This window comes from Colobus angolensis, unplaced genomic scaffold (genome assembly GCF_000951035.1).
Source record: "Colobus angolensis palliatus isolate OR3802 unplaced genomic scaffold, Cang.pa_1.0 Scaffold17, whole genome shotgun sequence".
In the NCBI taxonomy this organism is placed as follows: domain Eukaryota; kingdom Metazoa; phylum Chordata; class Mammalia; order Primates; family Cercopithecidae; genus Colobus; species Colobus angolensis.
The window spans coordinates 10,703,792-10,722,645 of NW_012114821.1; the positions used below are offsets into that span (position 1 = coordinate 10,703,792).

At 43.7% G+C, this 18,854-nt stretch overlaps 1 protein-coding gene and 1 long non-coding RNA gene across 8 annotated transcripts in view; one reads left to right on the forward strand and one right to left on the reverse strand.

Annotated features, from left to right (window-relative positions):
- The window catches only part of ZFAT (zinc finger and AT hook domain containing), a 234,020-nt gene that overhangs the window by 121,748 nt on the left and 93,418 nt on the right, over positions 1–18,854 (forward strand). For all 7 annotated transcript variants that reach the window (XR_001001369.1, XM_011938135.1, XM_011938140.1 and 4 more), the window contains 2 exons: positions 1,677–1,826; positions 5,825–5,998. Coding sequence is in view for 6 of the 7 variants with exons in the window: in XM_011938135.1 (XP_011793525.1) it covers positions 1,677–1,826; positions 5,825–5,998 (324 nt within the window). In the remaining variant the exon portion in view is untranslated. The remainder of the gene's footprint in view (positions 1–1,676; positions 1,827–5,824; positions 5,999–18,854) is intronic.
- On the reverse strand, positions 14,251–16,157 carry LOC105509043. The gene is made up of 2 exons (XR_001001368.1): positions 15,759–16,157; positions 14,251–14,569 (listed from the first exon to the last, which is right to left on the reverse strand). It is a non-coding gene; the product is annotated as an uncharacterized LOC105509043 (long non-coding RNA).

The following is an 18,854-nucleotide window of genomic DNA, read 5'->3' on the forward strand; positions in this document are numbered from 1 at the left end:
CTGGTTAATTCCTGTTCATTCTTTACATTCTTCCTCAGACCCCTGCCTTTGGGGAGGCTGTTGTAGCTTCCAGTCTGGCCGAGGGTCCACCCCCAACCCCTGCTAATGTCATACACAGCACACTGACCATGGTGCTCCAGTCACTGTGACTCTCCAGCCACTCCCAGGGGCTCCCTGAGGTGAGGCTTATCCCCAGATCTCCAGTGCCTCCACAGGCAGGCTTGAGAAAGCAGATGAGGGTATTGTGTGTTTTATGAGGGAGTAACAGATATTCCTTCTAAATGCACCTCTCCCTTCGTACATGTGTCTTTTTTCCTGTTCTTTATTTTGTATCTGCTCTTGGTATAAGGGAACTGACTCACTGATTATAAATGGAGGAAGATAAAGAAATAACAGAAGGGCACTAACACTCATGTTTCAGCTGGGAATGGACAGAGCTGTGAGGCGTCCGTCTGTGTGGGAACCGTGTGGGCTACGTGCTTCTCTGAAGGCCCAGCTCTGTCCTTCTCATGTTAACTCTTGTCCTAAGTGACATGGGATCCAATGTGAGCCAAAGTTATTCTTAAAACAGCTAGCCTTTGCTGATGAACAGATATAAGACATTATTTTGTTAATATTTTAAACTTTTTATTCCAGAAAATCCCCAAATACAGGAGCACACAGTACAATGCCGGGAACCTCCTGTATCTGTCACTCAGCTTTCACAGTTACCCACATTTTGTCAAACTGTTTCATGTATCCACCACACATACTTTTCTTCTTCTAGGATATTTTAAAGTATATTCCAGACAGCATGTAATTCCTCCATAAAAACGTTTAAAATGCATCTCTAACTAATAAGGATTGCTTTCGACATAACTACTGTGTCACCAATAAAGCAAACAGAATCAACTGCGATTGATTATTGCCACCTATTATAAGTCTGTTTAAAATTTCCCCAGGATTTTTCTTTTTTATTTATTTATTTATTTTTGAGACGGAGTCTCACTGTGTCATCCAGGCTGGAGTGCAGTGATGCAATCCCGGCTCACTACAAGCTCCGCCTCCTGAGTTCATGCCATTCTCCTGCATCAGCTTCCTAAGTAGCTGGGACTACAGGTGTCGGCCACCACGCCCGGCTAATTTTTCTGTATTTTTTTGTGGAGACGGAGTTTCACCGTGTTAGCCAGGATGGTCTCAATCTCCTGACTTCGTGATCCACCCGCCTTGGCCTCCCAGAGTGCTGGGATTACAGGCGTGAGCCACCACGCCCGGCCAGGATTTTTCTTTTTAACTATTGGTTCACTTGAACCGGCATCCATGCATTTGCATCTAGTGGCTTTGTTCCTTACGTTTCTGTTTCTTGTTTTCTCTAGTGCCCACCTTGTACTTTTTTCCATGACATTTACTTATGGGGAAAACTGAGTCACTTTTCCTGTAGACAATTTCAATTACTGCATTTGTGTGATTATTGCCTTGTGATGTTGCTTCTCCATTCCTCAAATGTGATGTTAACAGATATTGAGATCTGAGACTTGATTTGATTCTGGTTTAACTTTTTAGGTGAAAATCCTGTCTCTGGACACCATGAGGCACACCTTGATTCCTCCTGCGGTGCTGCTTAGCGATGAGGTTTATTTGTGTCTAACTTCCCCTGAAGTGCTCTGACTCCTTCTCACATCTTGCTTTTCTTCTAGAGGTCTCCATGAGCACCATTTCTGAGGTTCTCGGGAGGAGGGTTCAGCTGAAAGGGCTAATTGGAAAGAGAGCCATGAAATGCCCATATTGTGACTTTTATTTCATGAAGAATGGCTCAGACCTTCAGCGTCATATTTGGGCTCATGAAGGTGAGTTTTCATCTTTCCAAATTGGGCACCTTGTTAACTTTGTGCTTCCATCCTTCATTTTGAGAGTATATTAAGAGGAAGCCGTATCTTCACATCCCTGCTGGTAGAATTTCCTTAGCACACTGAGAAGTGTGTCCATCAACCGGCTACAAACAGTAATTTAAACTATTACTCAATTAGTTGCAATTGCAATGAGTAGAGGTGTGCACCCCTTCGTAGGTCTCACTGCAATTGTAGTGAAATAAATCACCACGACTCCCCTGCTGGAATGTAGGTACCTTGAGAACAGGAACACCAGAGTCTTATTCATGGCAGGAGCTCCAGTGCCCACCCTGTGCCCTGTGCATAGCAGGTTTCCCAGAACTGTTGGGATTATGAATGAAGGAAGGAGGACAGCAAGTAGTTCTCCCATTCCAGCAGTGTGAAGTGTTGCCATTCAGGCTATGGAGAAGGAATTCAGAAGGGGGAAGTGCGGGATGGAGATGAGGGAATGGAGAGAAGAAGGTGGGTTGTGCTTTCGGGTTACTTGCCGACGAAGGGAAGTGCGGGGCCACTCTCAGGGCTTTGGGAAGTTGGAAGTGAAGATTCTCCTAGCGCAACAGACCGTCACCTTTGTTTTCTCCCGCTGTATAAGGACATGGCCCTCCTGGGGACGAGGGTAGGAGCCGAGGGGCCAGGGAAAACCCTTCCAGACACCTGCATCAGATCCCTGCCTGTTATTTCGGAACCTGGAATGCTGCAGATAGGAAAAAAGACTAGAGAGGGATGAAGGATGAAGTATTTTCTACAATATTGGATAAAATGACCTATTTATAGGTCCTAGGCAAGGAACTATTAGGGAGAGAGAGACTGATGGTTCAGTAAGAAGTATCGTAACTGAGAGGTTGGGAACCTGGAGAAGGCAGAAGGAGCTGAAATAAATTCCAAGGTGGGAAGCTACTTTTTTGTTTACCAGCATATAATGAGCACCTACTATATGCCAGTGCTCAGTGTTTGACTCACGTTATCGGAGTCAGTATTCTCAACAACCTTAGAGGTGGGTGCTGTTACCATCCCCATTTTACCAATGAGGAAAATGAGGCTTAGAGAGGTGAAGTAATTTGCCCAGGGTCACACAGCTGACAAGTGGTGAACTGGGATTTGAACCAATGCCATCTGATTCCAAACCCCTTGTTCTTCTCTTCTGCACTCACTTGTTTCTGGAGGAGGAGGCCCCTCCTACACTGAGACAGGAGTGAAGGGGGTGAGGGTGGTAGCAGGTACGTGTATATACACGTGTTGTTTCTTTGTTAGGAAGCTGAAGGCATTCATAGCCGATGGTCACCGTTTGCTCAGCAAAGAAGGCCAAGAAGGCAGACTTGGAGTGGCATTCATGGGAATCAGCAGGGAGCTGACCCTGATGGAAGCACAGAGGGTCCAGCGGAGGCTGGAGACCATGGGCTTATAAAGGCATCAAACTGTAATTGCGCTCACATGAGAAGGAGTGAGAGAACGGGGTTCAAATTCCACCCTCACCATTTATGATGAACAAATAATTCCTTCTCTCGGAAACTCCAGTTTTTTTATCTATAATGTGATCTGCCTTGGGGTTTGTTGCAAGGATCAACGAGATAATTTATGTAAAACCCACCGTAGAAGGCTTAGCACATATTGGGTACTTAATACATGGCTGATGCTATTGTGTTAAGTAAATACTTGTGGTGATGCAGTAATGCTGCATATTTACCATTTGAAAGTAATCTAATATTTTAAGTGACTTCAGAATTGCAGATTCAGAAAGCCAAAGGCTGCTATATCCTAGCATCTTTGTTGTTTTTTTTTTTTTCTAATTTATGACTTTCTTTGTAATGATGGAATCACAAAGGAAACAGGATATCAGTACACACACTACAATGGGGTTCTTTGGAATTGATCCCCTGTACCATAAAATATCTCTTGTCTCCATTTACTCTTAACACATAGGACAAGAAAAACAAATTAAAAAACCCAAAAAATTAAATTGAAAAAAGAAAAAAACAAAAAACACAGGTATTGACTCTAGTCACAGAAATTAACCCTTTGTGTAGAATTTTGTGCATACCTGCAACATTTGTTGCTTAGAGGACCTGCAACTTTGTTTAAGGTTTCCTAATAGTCCAGCAATGGACCTGGGGCCCATCCATGACAGCAGTTCTAAACCTTGGCTCTTAGGGGAGAATTTAGAGTAGACAGTGTCTTGGTATGTCGCCTTGCGGTGAATGCCATGTTGTGGATGATCTGGAGATGCACAGCTGGTTGACCTGCACCATCTCGTTTTCCATGACCGTATGTCCCAGAGCACACGGAAGTGTGGAGCTGTTGAGGTGACTCCCCAGGGTTCCACAGCCGGCCCGTGGGTGTGCAAAGATGTTAATGGAAATACGTGTACTTCAGTCTCTGTGTTGCTTTGCTTGGTTCTTCTCTTTCTAGTCATAATGAGGAACAGAAATTAGGAATTTGGCTTCTCTAGGATTGGAAGACAGTGCACGTCTTCATTTTTGAGTTCTTTTAATGTTTTAGAAAGAGCACCAGGTCAAATAGTGCCTGAATATACTCAGCTGTTCACACATTTATGAAGGATCTAAAGACAGCAGGGATGCACCATGTTCCCTTTTTGTGTGGTTATTGTGGGCTTCTCCTCTGTGGTGGTGGTAGTTCTGAGCCATCTGTAGCTTTGACTCGGGGTTGAAATGCCTGCTGAGGGTCATGTGAGATACAGAGAGATGCCGCTTGACCCAGGCTAGCACCACGGCTGTGGCCCTGCTCTTGTGAGAGTTTGTTGTAAATGACCAACCCAGAACAACGGATCTGGTGCCCTGAAGGCTTCTTGGGAAGTGACTCCTTGTCCTGTCATTTTACAGAGATGAGAACTGTGATCCAAACATAAGTACAAGGGCACACAGCCTGTTGATGCTTATGGTTAGATTATTACTTCATCTCTAGAAACCCAGGCCAGAGCTGGGCTTTGCATGGGCCCTAAGGGACATCAGACCCCGATGTGCGTCTCAGCTCTACACCCCTGGGCATTGCCCTCAGCCTCTTCAAAGTGTTGGTTTCCTCAACTGCAAAGTCATAGGTAGTGTAAATAATGGGTGAAAACGTTTGGCTCACTAAAAATTGTCTGCTTCATTACTGTGTTCAGGTTTGTTACCCGCCCTCCTTCCCCTTCCCCCAGGCCCCAGTCCCTGTCCCTATAGCGTATCACACACCATATTGTAACGGCCTGTTTACCTGTCTGCATCTCCCACCGGACAGTGAAGGCTGGGATTCACTCTTCTCAGTTTTAAGATGAATCCTCAGTGCCTACTATGAAAATAGGTCCTCAGTAGACAGTTGGTGAAGGAAAGAGTGGTGAATGCCGAGATGCCCCTACAGTCAGAGTCATCAGCCCATCAACCACCAGTTGGTAAAGCTTGATTTGTTTTACAAAGTAAATGTGCTTCCACATTTGGTCCTGGTGCCTGATCTTTTTGATTTTTTGCAAAGGGCCTTGGTGCCTTTGTGTTTAGTTCAACTCAGTTCAACTGAATTTAGTGACTGTCTGCTCTGCAGGATGCTCAGGGTCTCTGTCCTCTGTCCCCAGACTATGGGGAGAGGGCAGATATGAAGGACTCACTGTAGTGTGCAGTGAACGTTTCAGCTAGTAGAGAGTTATAGGAGTTGGGAACATCGATAGGGAGGTAGGGAAATCTACCAAGGAAGGTCAGAGAAAGCTGCAGAGTGGAGGCACCTGGTATCCCAGGAGGCAAGGACATCCCAGGAGGAAGGCACAGCCTGGGGAAGAGCCTGGCATGAGAAGTGTGTGGTGCGTTAGGGCCAAGCAAGTATACTGCTGTGTTCAAAGTGGATGTTTTATATATACATACCTATAAGTGTATTTAGATATGGATATGTATATATATTCCTTCAGATTCACACATACATATTCATACACATATGTAAATATATAGAGATAGATATATACATTTTTCCCTTGGCAGGTGTGAAGCCCTTCAAGTGTTCTTTGTGTGAGTATGCAACTCGTAGCAAGAGTAACCTCAAGGCTCATATGAATCGTCACAGCACTGAGAAAACCCACCTATGTGACATGTGTGGCAAGAAATTCAAATCAAAAGGGACACTGAAAAGTCACAAGCTCCTTCACACTGCAGATGGTGAGTAAACCCCAGGGTGAACTTTCCCCTCTAAATATGTAATTTGAAGCTGGTGTTCCAGTTCATCAGAAACTTGCTGTACTGGAGGCAGGAAAGAGCACGTGCCCATTAGAAGGAGCTTCTGAAAGAGTGGTGAAGGCCTGGTCTGCCTTTCTCCCAGTCCCGTGCTCAGTGCCTCACTTCCAGCAGGTGCAGGATAAACACTTACTGGGTGTGTCTGTGCCAGTGGCAGGGGTATGCAGGGAAGGAGGCATCTTCAGGAAGCCTTGATCTGTGGTTCTAAAGTTTCGATCCTCTTCAGCCCTCCATCCCCACCTGGAGCTCAAGGATCTTGAGGGGCAACCTTGATCACACCTGGCCTGATTTTTCAAGTGAGGCTCTTAGCATCCAGGCCACCTCAGGGGTGGAACCAAGTCTAAAATAAAGCCAACATTTGGGCAGATTTGATCTAGATAAAATGTACTTCAGTGGATTTCTAATTTCATTCATTCATTAAGAACAATTGATTGAGTTCTTATATGTGCTAGCCATGGAGGTAGGTTCTAGGGATACTAGGTCAAGTAGAGACCAGTTCCTACGTTCAAGGAGTTCATAATCTAGAAGTCAGGAGAGAGGAGCAGGCAGGCCATGGTAAAGATTTAAGTGTGGTGTTGGAGGTGAGCTCGGGAGCCCTGGGAGCAGGTCATGGGTCAAGGTAGGTGGGGAGCTCGGTGGGCGGTGGGCACAGTCTCCCTGGCATAGGCTGGACAGAGGGAAAGAAGATTTGTTCTAGGAAGACAGGCAGCCAAACCATAAGAGACTTTTAACATGTAAGATTTTACTCAGAAAGACAAGTTATGTGAGGGACTTGTAAATACTTCATATAACAAGATTAATAAACTTTGTTTATAAATGTATTGTTATTTACCAAAATTATGTATAAAAGTTGGAGTTTACTCTAAAAATCAAAATTATTTCAACAGTGATTTTTAATTTCAAAATTTAGTGGATGATATAGCTCTTAAGTTCTGTCTTTATTTTAAGATTGTTCTGAAAATCAGTCCTGCTGTGTGTGTGTGTGGGTTGGGCCCTCGGCAAGAATTCAGGTGAGCTCGAGGGACTCAGTGCAAAGGCTGAATGCTTGGCTGGGATTCATCAGAATTAAGGATCAAGGGCTTGCCTAAGGCTGAAAAAGAGCTAGAACCATAACTATTAAAACTTAAGCAGTACTCTCTCTCTAAGAAAAAAATCCGTAATCAAAATTAAAAATACAATGACAGTAAAGCAATCATACTTGAATAATGAAAGCACTAAAGTCATGTAGTTTTTTATGATTCTGTGCCTCCACAAACAATAAGCCTTACTGGCCGCTCAGCTGCCTGAACATTTAGGCAAGAATTACATTTCTTAAGATGACAGCACATAACTACTGCAGTCCTTCAGTAATGAAGAGCAGCTGTTCCCAGAGGCAGGGAAGCCTGGAGTATCCAGTGGGCCATGGTGACAGGGTCAAGAAGACGTTCACAGGCACTGAACAGGGTTCTGCGGTCTCCTGCCTGGTTCTGCAGTCCAGGCTCTGTGCTAAAAAGCCTTTGAGCAGATAGAAGCCGTTTAATCTGGCAGACTCTGGACCAACTGATGTGGAGGGATGGAGTCGGTGTGAGTAGTTGTTATCACGGATCCAGAGCAGCACACTCAGCCTATCCTCCCTGTCATGATTCTCTGAGTTATTCGGCAGGAAAGGGAGTTCAGATGGACAAAGATGTCTTATCAAAGCAGGAATGCATCTCCTAAAAGGGAATGGTATTCAAACATTGTGAAGTATTTCTTAAACCTGCACGTTATGCACATGTACCTAAAACTTAAAGTATAACAATAAAAAACTCAATTTACTCCCAAAAAAAAAAAAAAAAACCCATTGGAAATTTGTATTGTTTTTCTTTCTTTCTTTCTGCTGACGTTTTTGGGAGGATGAGGTATTTGTAAAGTCATGACTTAGTTTTCAACACTTTTCAGTTGTCTGGGAAGAAGAGCATCAAGGCTGGGCACGGTGGCTCATGCCTATAATCTCAGCACTTTGGGAGGCCGAGGGAGGCAGGTGGATTGCCTAAAACGAAGGAGTTTGAGACCAGCCTGGGAAACGTGGTGAAACCCTGCCTCTACCAAAAATACAAAAAATTAATGGGGCGTGGTGGCTCATGCCTGTGGTCCCAGCTAATTGGTAGGCTGAAGTGGGAGGATTGCTTGAGACTAGAAGCACAAGTTGCAGTGAGCCAAGATCGCATCACTGCACTCCAGACCGGGTGACAGAGTGAGACCCATTCCCCCCAACCCCCTCCCCTCAAAAAAGAAGGGCATTAGTCATCAGGTGCAATGAAAGGACCACTGGGACAGGTAGCTGACCCCCAACCCCCTCCCCCCAAAAAGAAGGGCATCAGTCATCAGGTGCAATGAAAGAAGCACTGGAACAGGTAGCTTACCCCCCAACCCGCCTCCCCCCCAAAAAGAAGGGCATCAGTCATCAGGTGCAATGACAGGAGCACTGGAACAGGTAGCTTCCCCCTAACCCCCCTCCCCCCAAAAAAGAAGGGCATCAGTCATCAGGTGCAGTGAGAGGACCGCTGGGACAGGTAACTTGCCTCAGTGCCAACTTCTGCCACTACTTGGGTCTCAGTTTTGTCACTTTGCAAAATAAGGAAAGGATACCTTAACGTTTCTTGGGTTTCTTTTAGCCTCAATCCTCTGATTCTAGGAAGAAAGGGGTAAAGTAGAGCTAAGGGGATGGAAATAGGAGGTGCCAGTACAGCTTTATTTCTAAATTCGAGATGATTGCTTTTCCACAGGGCTGCTGTACTTCATTGTTTGTGTTTCTCTTTTGACGCTTACCAGTCTCATGTTTTGCCTGGGGCTGGCTTGGTAAACAGAGTGCTGAGTCGGGGACCCCTTGTTCTAGCTCCATTGCTGATCTAGGATGTAGCTTTAATTAAGCTGTAGGTGAGTCTTTTCCTTTTTAATTTTCTCCCATAACGTGTTTATTATAGAAACTTTGAAAAAAGTTTATTTACATCTCTTACTCATTTCTGTAGCGCTCATATTTTATCTTGTTGACATCTTAGAGCTCTTTGTATCTTAATACTGTGTCATCATTTACCTTTATGTTTTGTTTATGGTATCTTTTTATATACAAAGTTAAATAACTTGGTTCATTTAAAGTCATTTTCCTTTATGTTTTCATCTTCCATGATTCTCTCTGTCAAAAGAAACATTCCTCAGTTTGGGGCTAAATTCTTTTACTTTTTCTTTGAGTTTTAGTTTATGATTACATAACATTTATGAAATTTAATATTCTTGCAATTTATTTTAGCATATGGTATGTGGTAGGAATCTTTGTTTCCAAACAGTTATCATCGACTCAGTATATTTATAGAGAAATCAGTCCTTTCAATTTTATTTTTCAGTGCCAGAATTTCCCAAAATATTGGGTGTGATTCTGAGATTTTGGTCTGTCTCAGTGATTTTTGTACTAGTACCTTATTTTTCAAGCTGTTCTGGTGACTAACTTTATTGTTATCCAGTAAAGTTTATTTTTTTGTGAAGCTTACATAGTTTTTCTCATTTAGTTATTACTCCTTTAGATAAACTGCAGAATTGTTCATCAAGTCAGGGCTATCCCTGGGGATGACCTTGTAAGCTGTTTGACGATGTTTGTAACGTGCTTTAAATCCATTGGTCACCTGTGCTTGTACAGGTGCCTTGGTTGTCTTGATGAGGCTCTCAGCCTTTAACCATACAATTAGCTTTTTACTTAGAAGCAAAGATTGCCTTACAGCCTGCCTGGAATTATTTGGTTTTAGTTGTATTTGTGGTATGAGTAATAACTCAATAGGTTGCTCTGTAGAGAAGCCGTGTAGAGTAGGTAGAGCTAGAGAGGCTTGGGTGTGGGTCTGTCTACCCCTTCCTAGTAGGGTGATTTTGGTCAGATCACTTCTCTGAGCCTCACTTTCCTCATCAGTAAACTGGGATAGGTATACCCTTTTGTTGAGTGGGTCTGAGGATCAAAAGAGAGGAAGTGTACCCCATGCTTGCCTGGCAACCTCCTGTTCTGCTGACTGCCCTGCCTCAGCATCCTATCCTGGTTCTGCCTTAGCTTTCTGATCTCTGCCTCTTGGAGGCCACGGGGTTCAGTCTATGAGCGTTGTTCTTTCCTTTTTTTCCCCCTGTGTCCGAGTCTCGCTTTGTCAGCTAGGCTGGAGTGCAGTGGTACGATCTCAGCTCACTGAACCCTGCCTCCCGGGTTCAACTGATTCTTGTGCCTCAGCCTCCTGCCATAGCTGGGATTACAGGCATGTGCCACCATACCCAGCTAATTTTTGTATTTTTGGTAGAGATGGGGTTTCGCCATGTTTGCCAGGCTGGTCTTGAACTCCTGACCTCAAGTGATCTGTCCGCCTCGGCCTCCCAAAGTGCTGGGGTTACAGGCGTGAGCCACCGCATGTTCTGTGGTTCCTCACGCCTTCGGTGGTCCCTCCAGTCTTACGGCTTTAAACACCATTTAGATAGAGGATGTATGGTTTGGCTGTGTTTCCACCCAAATCTTATCTTGAATTGTAGCTCGTAATTCCCATGTGATGTGGAAGGGACCCAGTGGGCGATAATTGAATCACGGGGGCAGTTTCCCCCATACTGTTCCCGTGCTAGTGAATGAGTCTCACGAGATCTGGTGGATTTGTAAGAGGTTTCACCTTTCTCTTGGCTCTCATTTTCTCTTGCCTGCTACCATATGAGATGTGCCTTTTGACACAATTGTGAGGCCTCCCCAGCCACATGGAACTGTGAATCCATTAAACTTCTTTTTCTATGTAAATTACCCCGTTTCAAGTAGGTCTTTATCAGCAGTGTGAAAACAGACTAATACAGAAGGCTTCCACACTTGGATTTCCAGTCCTCTTGTTCCTCCCAGCCTTGGCACTGCCCTGTCTGTAACTGCCCACTCAACATCTGCACTTGGATGCCCACCTGGCCCCCCGAGCTTAGCGTGCTCAACACTAAGCTCCTAATCTTCCTCCCTAGACCCACCCAGGGGTTGCCAAAGTTTGTAAAGAGATTGTGAATATTTTTGGCTTTGAGTGCTACATCCAGTTTTCTCTTTTGTGTTGTTTTTATTTTTACAAACTTTGAAAAGTGTAAAAGCCAAGCTTAACTCCCAGCTGTACGAAAGCAGGAAGCAGGCTCAATTTGGTGCTCGGGCATAGGTTGCCAACCCCTGCTGTACCTCATCTTGGGAAATGGCTACTCCTTTTCCTTTGCTCAGGTCAAAAGCATTGGGTCAGTCTTGACTGTCTCATTCATACCCCACACATGATCCATTAGCAAATCCTGTGTGTTGTGTCTTTAACATGATCCAGCGTTCTCCTGCTTCTCAGCACCCTCATGCCATCCTTTTTGTACAGGCCACTGTCATCTCCTGCCTCCATTCTTGCAATAGCCTCCTAATCTTTCCCTAGAACCTCTCCTGGTCCCCACAAGTCCATTCTCAGCAAAACAGCCAGTGATCCTGTGGAAACAGAGGCCAGGTCATGCCACTCCTCTGTTCAGAACCCTCCTGTCTATCTGCTGTCATTCTGAGTGGAAGCCCAATTCTTCACCATGAGCTGCTTGATCCCCCCCGTCTCTCTGACCTCTTCTTCTAGTCTCCCCCAACTGGCATCTCTCCAGACATATTGCATTCATTCCCTTTATTTTTTATTTTTATTTTTATTTTTTGGAGACAGAGTTTTGCTTTGTTGCCCAGGCTGAAGTGCAGTGGCATGATCTTGGCTCACTGTAGCCTCTGCCTCCCAGGTTCAAGCAATTCTCCTGCCTCAGCCTCCCGAGTAGTTGGGATTACAGGCATGTGCCACCACACCCGGCTAATTTTTTGTATTTTTAGTAGAGATGGGGTTTCACCGTGTTGGGCAGTCTGATCTTGAACTCCTGACCTCAGGTGATCTGCCTGCCTCGGCCTCCCAGAGTGCTGGGATTACAGGCGTGAGTCACCATGCGTGGCCTGTCTTCATTCCTATTCCTCACACCTGCCAGGTATGTGCTCATCTCAAGGCTTTTGCTTTGGCCCTTCCCTCTGCCAGGAGTGTTCTTTCTCCCTGTCTGAATGGATACTTCCTTCATGTCCTGGAGGTCTTTATTGAAGAGTCACTCTGAATGAATCTTCCCTAGGTGCTCACGTGTAGAGAGTCTCCATACCCCACCAAGTAGTCCAGACGCCCGTGGCTTCCTGTGCTGCTCTCCTTGGCTTGTCTTTCTGTAGTGTATTATATAGTTTCCTTATTTACCACTTTTTTGTCTCTATTACTGGAACTATCCCACTAATTACTTCATACTCTCTTTCATGTTTTTTTACTGTTTCTCTTTAAACCAACCCTTCTCCAATGTACTGTATAATTTCCTTATTTATGATGTTTCGTGTCTTCCACTAGATTGTAAGCTTCACAAGCAGGGATTTTCGACTTACTACATTTATTTTGTATCCTCAGCACTTAGAACAGGGCTTGGCTTATCAGAGGCACTCAATAAATTTGTGTTTATTAAATGAGTGGAAAATGTAAAGTGCCTTGCATAAAATGGCTGGGATATAGCAGCACTCACAAAGTGTCAGTTATTTTCTCTGTTTCATCTTAGATAATTCTGTTAAATCAAATGCTTGTGAATTAGGTATTTTTAAATATGGTCAAGGAACTCACCATTAAATGAATCTTCTTGGGCATCTTTTAATGAAGTTAAAAGGAATTGAGTAATTACAATTACCCTTTCTTCTAACTACTTGTGAATCCAATTTTTCACATTTGCTGGCTTACTTAAAGTGATGTATCCCTATCTGTGGCATTCCTATTTCCCGAAGGAACTCATTACTGTACCTTAGAAAAGATAGCTCGTTCTGGGTGAAGGTTTCAGTTAAAAAGGTTTGCCAGTCAATATGTACAAAGAGAGACATTGATCTATAAAGGGCCCGATTAAACCCTTTGTGTGTATGCCAACAGGATGTAAGAATTTAATGCAAAGATCATGCTGTAATGTAGTTCCCGCCTTTTGACTTTAAAAAGGCCTAGACGTGATGTGCTATCTGGAGGTTTATACATGATTCTGCCCACCTATAGCAGATGGGGAAGGTTAAGCTATACAGTGCCTTTATGTTATCTAATCAAACAGGAATCCTCAAATCATGAAATAAAAAGGTCTTTGGAGTGTATTACTGATTCCTTTGGGTCTCTCCCCTCCCCCTGATCCAGACTGCCCCTGGACATTTTAATTAAGAAGTTTTGGGGTAAAATTTGAAAAGAATTATCCAGGCTTCAGGCACTCTTGTAATGGGCAAGTGGAGATTTGAGTATGGAAATGAGGTTTGAGTGGAGTCAGTACCCTTTTTTTCTGTCCCTTCTTCAGTTTATGATAAGAGAGCTCATGGCTGCAGCTGAAAATATTCTAGGAAATCTAAGTACGGAGTTTTGCTTTGTTTTCCTCCCCTGTCCTCTAAAAAGCAAAGCCACTCTAGGATAAAGTAGCCCCATGGCCTTTTGCTTCTAAAAGCAGAACCAGGAAGTAAATAGAAGATGGTCCCTGAGCACCTAGCTGGGTTGATCTTACAAGGTTAACTTGCAAGGCTTTAGTGAGACAGGTCTTTCTACTGCATCCTTGCCCCCCTTGTCCTTCCTCCTACTGGCCCTTGGAGAAAAGGTGAAGGGGCAGGTATGGAAGTGTGGCTACTGGATGAACATGGTAGATTTCTATTGCTTATCCTTGGGCTGGAGTGTGGGTGATGGGTGGGAGAAGGTAGGGCTAATTTCAGGGCCCATAAATACCATTTTTAATAGGTTCACCCTGTTTGTGTTCATATGTAGCTCTTTTTCTCAGGTTTTTATAAACCACAAGATCCATTAGGAATAAGTGACCCCATACTATAAAATGAACTACGCAAGCTAACTGAGCAATTAGCTTAGATTGATATACAGATTTAACTTTTTAATGAGGCTTGGCTACCTGAAACCTCACCAGGTAGAGGGATCTCAGCTGCAAATGTCTGGCACAGTGTCTATAACTTTCATCTAGCCCTGGTGCTGTGCTCTGTCGTTTTTGTGGCTTTGCACTGCCTTCGGTTTCTTTCCACCTCTGTCTCATGCTGATCCATCCCTCCTTATATCAAAACTGATGTACTAATTACAGAGAATCATCAGGCCCTAAGTCTGCAGTTGCTTGAAGTTCAGCCTTTAAAGTACAGAGACTTCTTTAACTGTGTTTTTATTGCTGTAGCTATTTCTGTTCCGATTTGCCACTGCATAAATCACCACAGATGCTAGAACTGTGAAGATATGTGCTTTGCAAAACACTTGGTGCAAAATGCCTGTTATGCTTCCTGCAGGATGCTTTTCTTCCACGAGGCAGCAAACCTCTGTGTGCTGGGCTACATGGAGAAGTGAGGAGGTAGAGTAGGGAGAACCTTGGGCTCCAGAGGCAGGCCCAGACTGGAATCACGTCTTGCCTGAACAGTCTTGAACAGTGATCCCCATATGTAACATGGATGTTACATGTTTCCTGTGGCTCCTGTAACAAATTACCACAAAGTTAGCGACCTAGAGCAACACAGATGTATTATGTTGTAGTTTGGAGGTCAGCGATCTAAAATCAAGGTATCAGCCGGGCTGCATTCCTTCTAGGAACTCTGGAGGGGAACCTGTCTCTGCATCCTGTGGCTTATGGACCCCTTTCTTCATATTCAAATCCAGCAGTCCAGCATCTTCCAATCTCTTCTGTCCCTGCTTCCATCACCACGCTCCTCTCTGACTTCAAGCCTCCTGCCTCCCTTTTATAAGGACCCTTGTGATTTCACTAGGACTACCTGGATAGGGCCAGTCTAGTCCCCAGCTCAGGATCTTTGGCTTAATCACATCTGCAAACTCCTTTTTTTTCTTCCCCCCATATATGGTGTCATGTATAGGTTCTGGGGATTCAAATCTGGATATCTTTGGGAGGGCCATTATCAACCCACAGCATGGGGCTGCGGGAAGATTAATTGGGTTCATACTGTGGGTGTCAGCTCATGTACCCTTTCCTCTGGCGCATGAACCAGTAGCTCTTAATGACACAGTATAAGAATGATATTTGTAGCAGTTAATTTACATCATCTGGGAAAGATTAAATCACTATTTTTTTTCAAATATTCTCTTATTAGGAAGGCACAGTACAATAGTTAATATTTAAAGAGTATCGCTGTTGAAAAGGGTAAAAGTCAGTTTTCTGAAAAAAAGTTAAAGTCAATTTCCTAAAAACTCTTGAAAATTTACTTATGTAAAATACCACCTTTTTCAGTAAGACTGGATAAACAGTCATAAGGAGGCATTTTTACTTTTATACCTCTAGAATAGTATTACTAATAACAGTTGAGATTTATGGAAATTCTTTCCTGTAAGTACTTTAGAGCTCCTTCAGGTTTGAGGTGCACATAAAATTTGATTTGGCAAGGATGATTTAATTTAGCAGATACTTCAAACAAGTTGCCTTAAGTTCCAAGGAATTTTTCATTGCTGTCTCTCTCTGTGTTCTGATGGAATCCAAATGCCAAAAGCTGAAGGTGACGTTTTAAGTATTTTTTTTTCCTACCATTCCATTCCTTCTTAGTTTTATATAGAACTCTACTTAAAGTAAGCAAGCAGCTGGAGTCATCCTCAGGGAAAGTCACCAAGCAGATGAGGCTGTAGTAAGAAACAAAGGGAACAACAGGTGCCACACATACTGCTAGTGCCGAGTCGCCAGGCTAGGGCTTCATAGATCCCACGGTGGGCTGCCCACAGCTGCCAGGAGGCAGGGAGCGATTGCCTTTCTTTTCAGAAGCAGAGAATGGGAGCTCAGCCTGTGGCTCCCTTACAGCTGAGCTTCAGAGGTCTAGGGCGACATGGGTGCCTTTGTGCTTCCATGTCCAGCTGGGAATAACTTCCTGCTTGAGCCCAGGGGCTTCAGCAAGGCAGGTACCGTGCTGGCTTCCCCACCTAGCACATTGCTATCCCCCTTCCCTTCCATGTGGAGAGTCAACAGGAAGCAAAGTCTGAACTCTCTTAGGTTTGGTCACATCTCTTTATCTAACCTGAGGCAAGATAACAAGTATTCCTGTTTCTTCTTTCCTTCTCCTATTTTCAAGTCCCCTCTTCCCTTTCTAACAGGGTAGCCTGGGTAATGTTTTACCTGGCTAAGGCTGGAGTAAAGAGCAGAGCTCAGGATTCTCTGACTCCAGACCCTGTGCTGCCTTTCACTGTCTGGTGATCCTTAAATTCAGCCAGCATCCAGTTTCCAGGCCCAGGCAGTGCTCAAAAGGACAGAGGTCAGCTTTGCTTCATCAGTCATGGACATGCAGTCCCAGCACTCATGGTTAGGCAAAGAAAGAGGCTCCTTCCAAAAGAACACTTGAAAGTGGAGAGAGATTTTGCGAAGATGTGCCTCACCTTTGGAGAGATGAACAGAAATAATGGAAATGACATTTTTGTGCCTGCATCCCCATCTTCGAAGGAGAGTTCAACCAAATCACACATTTTTAAAGGGAAATGGAGCTGCTAGTGAAACACTGTGTTTCCAGAAAGAGCTGTGGTGTCTGCCGTGGAAACCTCCAGCAAGCCTAGCACTCAGAAAGACGTCTAACTGAAAACTACAGGGCCGGGAACACTGATGGGTCCCTTTCCTTCCACCAGCAACATCAGACTGCATAAATCCACAAACTGCCATACAGTCCTCAAAGTTTATCTTTGAACTACACGACACATCTTTCCTTTCTTAAACAAATTTGTTGCCAGTTCTCAAGAACCTTCTAAGGAAGGTGGCCTGTTTTGTTGTTGTGTTATTTTTCTTTTTACATTTTTAAAATTAAAGTACACACACACACACACAGTTCAGAAGTATACAGCTCAATGGATTGTTACAAAGGAGGCGCACCTGTGTAACTACAGTCTAGAAGAAGCAGCACACTTCCAGCCTCCTGGCAGTTTCTTCCTCCCGCGACATTATTGCCCTTCTCTCTTGCCCAGAGGTAACTACTTACTGCCCTGACTTCTAGCACTGTAACTTGCTTTTCCTTGTCTTTGAACTTCATAGAGTTGATTCATACAATATGTGTTCTTTTATGTCTGGCTTCTTCCTTTTCACAGTATGGTTGTGAGATTCATCTAGTTTGTTATGATTTTGACTTTTACCATCTGGGCCTGTAGGTCAAATAAAGAACTTCATAGGGAAATGAGATTCTAAATTCTGTGGTTTCTGACCAGGAAATCTTTGTTCCCACAGTCAATTTTTTTTATCCCCCACTGTGGCAATACATTTGCAGTCAGCTTTGAGTGTGTGTTCTGCAACAGTGTTTCTCCAAAAGTGGTATGACTCAGCTTTGCTTTGTCCTTATTTACAAGGCGTGGCTCAGAATGACATTTGACTGTTTACAGAAATTAAATTCTTCCCCAGAGATAAAGAAGTGACTACTCCTGAATTTTTTTGCAAGATTAGGCCACTGGCTCTTTTTTGTGAAGAAGAGGGAGAAAGATGCTTGGTCAGAAAGAGCACCCATAAGTCAGTGCACTGCCAGTCAAGACTGGGGTGCTGTTTTGTAAAAGACGGTGAACTTTCAAGTTCAGAAGCCATGGGTATCATTTTATGGCTCTGCGTTGAAAGATCTGTCTTCTGGTTTGTGTGCAGTAACGGATGAAACATCTTAGCCTTTCAGAGATGGGTGCTAATGATCTGAAATGCTTTTCTGTTAGAGTGCAGACAACGTGAAAACAATGTTCATAAAAATCCAGCCTCTTCCTCCAAGTGTGCCCACAATTCTGTCACCTAACAAATTCTTTAAAAATCTTTATTCATGTCCATATGGAATGGCTATATAGTTATAGTGAAAAGATATAATTCTGATTAATATTATAATAATCCTTTGTTGCTTGTACAGTTCATTAATAACAAGTTTAAGAGTTATATGTTGCACTAAAGTGATCCATGAGTTGTAGAACCATTCCCTTATTTCTGGACAATGTGTTATTTTCATTTTTCCTCCCATTATTATAACATATGTAGCAGGGGCTTCTTTCTCGCGTATATAAACTTTTTCTTCTTTTAAATTAACTCCTTAGGACACATTTCCGGGAGCAGGATGTCTATTTTGTTTTGGTGGTTTCAATTGTGCATTGCACTGCCAACTTCCTTTCCAAAAAATTGTACCAGGAATAAGAAAGTGTCCCAGCTTAACTCTTCCATTTTTAACACTTTGTTACTCAAAATGTCTAGTTTCTTAGTTTAATGGGTAGCAAATCTTACCATGTTATAATTTTTATTTATATGATAGCTCATAAAATCAAACAGGTATTATGACAGTTAAATGAGTTAATGGTCATGAAGCATTTGTAGCATCGGTTCATAGTGCTGTGTAGAAGAGTGTGCTGTCATTGGACTTTTCCAGTTAATTAAATCTGATTCTGTCCTCTCTAGAGAACACTGTTTGGTCGAGCCCTATTTTGGCCTGCTTTCTGGGCTCTTGGTGTTTTACAGTCATACATTCACTGGTTCATTCCACAGCTATACTTCTTGGACTCTTGGTTGCAGGTGACAGAAACTCATTTGAGGTCACAGAAGTCGCCAAGGGACATTTATGGTAAACTTACTTGGAATCTTACAGAGACTCAGGGCCTTTGTGTTTGAGTTCCTTCTTCCCAGTGCAGTGTTCATGTGGCTGGTCTCCTTACCCTTCCATCTTGTGTAACGTCACTTCCTCACAGAGGCCTTCCCTGACAGCCTGGCCACATGGCCGCACCCCTTCCACACTCCCTCATGCTCCACCGTGGCTCCTTGCCTTTGTCCTTCG